The following is a 7,790-nucleotide window of genomic DNA, read 5'->3' on the forward strand; positions in this document are numbered from 1 at the left end:
TTTCTTTCCATCTCTTTCATTTCATCTCCTTTCTTTAGACTCACTCTTTCTTATGGTTTTAGGAGTGTTCCAAAAGTCCCAACTCAGTCCATAATCCCGGTAACTTTGGTAAGGAAAATAGGCTAGAATCAACATGTTATGTGCTTATGTTATCTATATGATTTATGTTATTAAAAGTGTTATGATATGTATATGTGTATGTTTGTAGGCTTGGGCATATGACCCATATGACTAACAAGACCCCAAATGGGTTATGGGCATATGACCTACTTAGCTAGTAGGACCCCACTAATCCCATGGGCATATGCTTGTTTAGTCTATGGGACCCCAAGTAATAATGGCCATTATAATAAGTGTATTATGTGTTATGATATGTCTTTACGTTATTATGAAATTATGTTTAAGTATATGACTATGTGTTAGATTTTCCTTGCTGGGCATTAGGCTCATTCCTTTCTGTTTATGTGCAGGAAATAAGCTTTAGAGGTGGAAAGATTCGTGACGCTTAGAGGATGTGTATCGATGGTGAATGGAGTCAAGGGGCCGAGCGTTATTCGATTCGAGGATGTAGTCTTCTTTATGTTTTTATGGTTTCAAATGTATTTTCCGCATTTTCTATGTAACTCTTTTTAGTTTTTAAGTTATTTTTGTTTTAAAGACAATGGGTACCCATATCCTACTTATTTTATGAAAGTAAACTTTGTTTCTACAAGTTTCTGATAAATTATGGTATTTTCGCAAAAATGTAAGATTTATGTATAGATTCGTTAATGGTCCAAGTAGTCTAGATTAGTGGGTCGTTACAAACTTGTTACTCTCAGCAATAACTAATGGTTACCCAGGTTACTAAATCTCCAATAACCATTACCCGCTAAATCTTAACTTAACCATAAAATTCCCGAGGTACCCCTAGGCTCCTCCCGAGCCGGGTACAGAATCCCGTTGTGACATCTAAGTTAACTAGCTCTCTAGGACCGTCTCGGCATGTGCATCACAATAATAAAACCACACTCACGTGGTACAATTCACGAAATACAATTATCACATACCAACACAGTTATGCCCAACATGGCCAAAATTACATTTACGCCCTTCTAACACGATCCGGGCCTACATGCATACTAGTATACATAGTCATGCATCTCAGATAAACAAATAGTCAAATAACATGTTTTAAATCATAACCATGCATTTAATCTCATCAAATCACACATAAATCCCATTGTGCCCTCCTGGCACGCTAATCAGGGTCCTTAAGCCTTAATAGCGAATTTGGGTCGTTACATCTTGGTCCATTTTTGCCACTTTTATCCTCATATTATTTTATATTTACTTTTTCCACTCCATAAAAATGTAGAATTTTTACATTACATACGACTGTTTTAGTAGCTACTGCCAGCAAAAAATAAATAAATAAAAGACATATGTTGACTAAGAGAATATTCTTAGTGCCAGCACTTAGTCTACTTAGTGACTAAGAGAATATATATATGTGAGGTAGCTTTACATATCCTATGTACTTCTTTGTAGAATTTTTGGTTCCTATAAGTGTATATCTGACAAGTATAGAATGCCCAATTGCTATACTCCTCTTGAAGAGTTTCTTTATACTTTTGGCGGACCCTGGCATTTCTCAGTTTCTTTAGTGTAATGGTTTTATTTGAACCCACAAGTAGATCACTAGTATTACATCACAATAGCTGTCATAGAAAACTCTTGCTTGGAGAACCTAGAAGCAACATGATTCTTCACTGTACAATATTTGCATATTTTGGCAACTTTTCTGTTAACTGTTCAATATTTTATAGAAGCGTATCATTTCTTTATTTGGTTGCTATCATGCATGTATAATTTTGTTTTGTTTTTGAATGTTTGTTTTCATACACATTCCAGCTTAAACTGTTTTCAAATGACTGCACTTTTTAGGCCTTCTTGCTTGGTAACATAATTATTTTTTTGCACCCTGAAAGTCTGGAACAGACATGATTTTGGTTTAAAAAAATAGAATCATGCTTGGATACTATAAATGGCAGCTTATAAGAAAGGCAAAAACTATGTTTGGGAGCCTTCGAAAAATAAGAAAAACAAAACTCCATTGCTATGGATAGAAGATATTGTTTTCAACATCCCGAAAGATAGAGAGAAACAGTAATAAATGTTATATCAAACACCTTTAGGAATGTGCTATAAATGTAAAGTATTTGTCTTTGTGGGTATATGTTTTCAACACAAAGTCCATATATGCATGTATCCAGCAATATGTATTTGAGGAATGAACATGCCTACCTAGGACACAAACACAACATTTATTGATCAACGAAATAGTTGTAGAATGAGGGAGATCATACATTGCTTTTATGAAAAATAGAGAAGAATATGTACCAACAGTTTAAGCTTGAGGGCTTTGGCAGTTTTGATGTCTACTGCTAATTGGTCAGCTAATTCTTGCAAGTTTAGGTGTTTGTGTTGAGAACTGATCTAGAATTTATCGCTAAATTAAATTCAATCGTTTTTGTTGATTTATGGTACTATTCTTTTTTCTGTTATTTGGCTGCTATGATGTTGAGTGTATGTTGTTAGGTATTTAGTAAGATTTATTTTTTAGTATAAGAAACCAGATTGTATTACAAAGAGATGATGGGAAATCGTCCGTATTACAGTCTAGCCACTTCCAGCAAAAACTAAGTAAATAAATCTACAAAAATAATGATTGTGGAGATAAACTGTTTTCTTTTCGAGCCTTATAAACCAAAAATCATGATTGTGGAGATAAACTGTTTCTCATTAGGTTAGAAAATAACTGCAATAAGTGAAACAAAAGAAAATTGGTGGAGGTACCAGAAGCAATATTTCTTTTTAAAACTCAAGGTGTTGAACTTCAGAATTAAAACATTTTGACTCATATATGTTTACTTTTTAACAACCTTTAAATTGTCAAAAATTGCGTCCAAGCATTCTCAGGACATATTTGTTTCCAAATGTGAATAAACAAGAAGCGTTATATATTTCATAAAAGCTATACTTGGTTACCATTGAAGACAAAGTTTGTCTGTTTTTTAATTCTTTTTTCAGGTAAATGGAACCAACCAAGATGAAAATGTAAAAATTTTTGCTCAAATATAATTTCCCCAGAAAAGTTTCAGCCAGTGGGAATTTCAGCTATAAAATTGATTTCTATCAATATTTTCAGTTTTGTTTAAAAAAAAAACAAAGACAAGAAAAGAAAAGAAAAAAGAGCAGCTCGATTCATACCTTTTCAGGTTTAAGTGAGCCGCAGCTGTTAATTAGTTTCTTATATTCATCCCAGTGTTCTTCTGCTAATTTACATAATGTATTTAACTGTGTTTCAAGTGCAGAATTAGCCTCTGACAACTTTTTCCATGTTTCCTGTGATTTTTCGGGGTTAGATTTCTGCCATTTTTTAACAGCACCTACCATTGATGGTGTAGATGATCCTCCAGTTCCTGGTTCTCCAAGTAACTGTAAAAGCACCAATCACTTAAGGGACAAGACTCACAAGAGCTGCATCTCTTTTTAGCAAAAAGCTTTCAAAGGTGCACATCAATGCTATAAACCAAAATCACAGGATCCAAAATGCAACCAAAATCCATTTACAGCAATCAATTAGATAAACATGAGTAACGGTTCCAACTAATAAGACTGATTTAGAGAGTTAAAAAAGTAGTACATCATCATGGGCAAACTGAAAATTAATATTAATAGATTAAATACACCTCAAATAGCAACAAGTGGATAGTATAAAACGCATGCTTACAAGATTCATTAATGGTGGCAAGGATAGCTTTGTCCTCTCATGGTCCCATTTTCCTTTTAAAATTTCGATAACCACTTCTCCCAGGGGAGCACCTTTTATGGCAACCTGCAATATAAGAACTAGAAATTTACATGTGATGTTTGTTATTCTAAAAGGATGAAATTGCATTTTAAATTCTGTATCTTTTCATATAAATGTTTGTTAGAACAAAAAATTTGTAACAATGACATATTCCCTTATGAAATTAACGAGCAGCAACAGGTTTGTTTGTGGAAAGAGGAGACAAGATAAAGACCTGAGCAGAAGAGATTACTTCTGGTGAAAAACGGACATAACGATGGCTACCATAAACTGCAGAGCTAACATCAAATCCACTGCCAACTTTCCCCTGTGCAATGCAATGAGCAGTTTGAGCTATAATATGCACCACATCCAGATCTGCAGTGCCCTTCACGTGAGCAAGATCAACAACTCCCAGGTAATGAAGCAAAGCAGCAACCACCGAAGATGTCATAGCAGCAGATGAACCCAATCCAGTTTTTGCAACTTCTGGCTTGCTATTTTCTCCGCTGGATTCCCCAGAATTGAAAGTAATTGATGCAAAAGGAGGAAGAGCAGCCAATGATTCAGGCAACAAAGGGAGTCCACGTGCTTCAATCTACAACCAACAAGCCTCATTAACATCTTCAATTAGATTCATAAAATAATTTAGAGAGAAAGAACCCTAATAAATTTTAGCAGCATGTTGAAATGTGCTCAAAGGTTATATCCAATGATTTTGTAAATTATGGATTTGACAATATCAAGAAAACGTGTTCATTAACCATACCAAGCACTGACAGGAAGAAAACCATGTAATATATAGAACACTGAAAAGGTAATTACCTGATTCCGATATGAATAAAAGTCATTGCTACCTAAAATGGTGATATCAAGACCTTCATGAAAAATCAAGATGAAATATCAGAATCTTGGTGTTCTCATAATCTTCTAGTTGGTAAAAAGGTAAGCTATTGGGGGGGGGGGGGGGGGGAGAGAAAGTAAAAATTACCTTGCACTAGTAGTTTTTGTAACACTTCCTTCCTGTCCTTGTCAGTTGTAGCATATGCAGCTGCCACAGAGTACTGCACTGCTTGCTCCACAAAAGGGTTCCCCGACTCCCTGAATTTTTAATCATGATATAATGAGTGAGATCTTCATGATTTAATTAACAATTTAATGCTAGTTGAATGATAATTCTATTAGCGGCACTTAGTAACAAAGCAGAGTGGGGGATGATCATTCAAAGTTGACATCTTTGAACCAGAGCCAGTTTTCTCTGTGATCGTATAACCAGTGAGATGGCAATGAGATATATAGCCATGTCTAGATTTAAAAAAAAAAAAAAAAACTGATTAAGCAAATAAAATACAAACTTAACATTACCCAGTATAAACTTGCCTTGAAACACTCTGAAGCGTCAAATTTTTCATTGACAACTTATACATGCTTTCTCTATTAAGCTGAGGAGATGTCACTTTAACATCTGTCCATGCCTGGAAACAATTTAACACTCTTGAACAAAGGGAAGCCATACACAGTACGAACCGATACCAAGGCTAGTCCTAAAACTTTGCAGAACTCAGGCAACCAGTGAGTCAAAAATCGCAATAGATGTAAAATTCATCATAGGGCTTTGATTATTTAGTATCACTCATAGCAGAAAATTAAGAAGTAGATTGTGGATCCATTGCCACAGCTAATCAATATTAGACTCACCCAGGCCAAACTATCGAGCTTAATTTCTTCGAGAAAAGGTTTAACAATGGCGTAGAAACGAGCGCTTGTACTGAGAACAAGCCCTGGATTCGGTCTCTCCAAAATAAGATATCCCCCAGTCATCAAAACCTTGCCAGGAGCAGAAACAACCCTGCACCGAAAGACAGCCATTATTTTTCTTTTATGATTTGAAATCTAAATTGAAAAGGAAAATGGAGGAGACAAAACCAAACCATAGTCCAAACTCTCACCTGGTTTCTGTACGGGTAAATATATTCTAGTGTAAGTTCCACATACTTGCCCTTCATGATTCCAGCTGGACCTCCCCTAAAACCGTACAATACGCTGCCTTTAGCACGGTCCTGCAAGTAATCTACCAGGAAGAATAGAATGAATGAACTCAACCATACTGGATGGACACTATTAACTGCAAGAAAACGAATTATGATAACAAAAAATTCTGACCAAAAATTCCAGAAATGACATTGTGCCCTCTAGGTGCCTGGCCTCCCGACAAAACGACACCAATTTTCAACTTTTTCTGCGAATCGTTAGAGTCAGAATCGCTCGGCACCACCAAGGCAGATGGCTGGCCGAAAAGTTGACTTCGTGAGGCAGAGATGATTTGAGAAGACTTCGTGAGGCGGAGAGACGAGACGAGAGAGAGACTTCGTGAGGCGGAGAGGGCGGAGAGACGAGACGAGAGTGAGACTTCGTGAGGCAGAGAGGGAGGAGAGACGAGACGAGAGTGAGAGATGGAGGCTGAGAGAAATCTTTCGGGTAACTTAGATTTAGGGAATTTGGCAGATGAGACTAAAAAAATAAATTTCATTTTGGCGCCTGAGGTTTATTCATATGGCGCCAAAATATGTTCCGTGTGTTTTTAATCCCCCACCAATAATAGCACTTCTAAATATATGCTATTCTTTAATGTAATATATACTAAAAATTCTTGTAGTGTCACAAGTTTTAATAGTCAGCTGTAACGACATGTATTCATGGCTATGTAATTTACTAAATATATCCATAATTAATAAACTAACGTTCAAAAGATTTCCTTTCAAAAAACTAAATAATAACTGATTTTCCTTTAAAGCAAAACATAATTGACTTCTTTTATAAACAAGTAGCGGTTGAGAGCTCAACATTAAAATAAAAACAACTTTTAATGCATTTATAACCAGATTTAAAACAAATTAAAATACATGTTCTGAACATAACACTAAACCAACGTTTAAGAAATTATTAGATAAAGCTAAAATGTAAGCAAGAAACCCTTCATCCTTAGATCAGCTAATCACGACATGCACACATCCGACCTAGCCTTATCGAACTACACTTTTGCTTGTACCTATAACAAGGAGTACCCGTGAGCTAACACCTGGTAAGAAGAGCTATATAGGTCACAACCCCATATAGTTCCCCAATAAAATGAAATAACCTAATGCTAAACATAACTTAAGTCGTAACCATAACCATAACATGAGTCATAAAATCCATTATAACATGAATCATACACAAAATTTGTAGCATAAATCCTAATCAGTCGTAGACACACATTAAATTCATATGCATGTATCACATAAACATCATATAAGTGGTTGAAAATTTAAGATAGTGAGTGGTGTCCTACCCTATGACCTGCGCGGCCTCGAACATATACCTATTCCAATATGCTTATCAAGCACTAACAATGTCATCATATATGATAAACATAAGTCATAACAATTCCACCATTTAGACAAACCACTGCCTTTGCGACAACCCCTTAGTGTTACAACACATAAAAGTTAAAAGAAACATGCATCATACTTAAGCACATAATAATCATAACATCAATAAAAAACAATAATAATAATTTGATCACACATACAGAACATTCGTGCACTTATATTCACACCCTATTTTAAGGTGACCACTCATCTTACCTCAAGTTCCAACAACGACGCAATTATCCCCCTTCAAGTGCCTTGTCAAGCCCTAGATTAATCAACATTCAAGCATGCAATTTAGATAAGTCTAACTCAATCCATATATCATACAAACAACTCTACTTTTTCTATACCCCAATCCATCTCTAAGTGTCCTTATGATAGTTATAAAAAGCCCCAAGAAGTGAGGAAGGAAATCCCCAATAGAACCCCACTTGAAACCCCGCTCAAAACAACATTTAAATGCATAAAATTCATCTAAAATGTGGCGACATATTGCAGCTATCGCTGCAACTGTAGCGACTAGTTTTTTTTTCCATAATTTT

The 7,790-nt window shown here is 35.5% G+C and overlaps 1 protein-coding gene across 1 annotated transcript; it reads right to left on the reverse strand.

The window, feature by feature from the left end:
• Positions 1 to 3,231: 3,231 nt before the first annotated feature.
• On the reverse strand, positions 3,232 to 5,704 carry LOC133832563 (phosphomevalonate kinase, peroxisomal-like). Its single transcript, XM_062262887.1, has 7 exons — positions 5,534 to 5,704; positions 5,201 to 5,310; positions 4,827 to 4,936; positions 4,661 to 4,713; positions 4,071 to 4,433; positions 3,776 to 3,880; positions 3,232 to 3,480 (listed from the first exon to the last, which is right to left on the reverse strand). Exons 1-7 carry the CDS (start codon positions 5,702 to 5,704, stop codon positions 3,247 to 3,249), a joined length of 1,146 nt encoding a protein of 381 aa, XP_062118871.1. The 3' UTR covers positions 3,232 to 3,246.
• Between the last annotated feature and the right edge of the window lie 2,086 nt (positions 5,705 to 7,790).

Source organism: Humulus lupulus, chromosome 4, assembly GCF_963169125.1.
Source record: "Humulus lupulus chromosome 4, drHumLupu1.1, whole genome shotgun sequence".
NCBI classification, from domain to species: domain Eukaryota; kingdom Viridiplantae; phylum Streptophyta; class Magnoliopsida; order Rosales; family Cannabaceae; genus Humulus; species Humulus lupulus.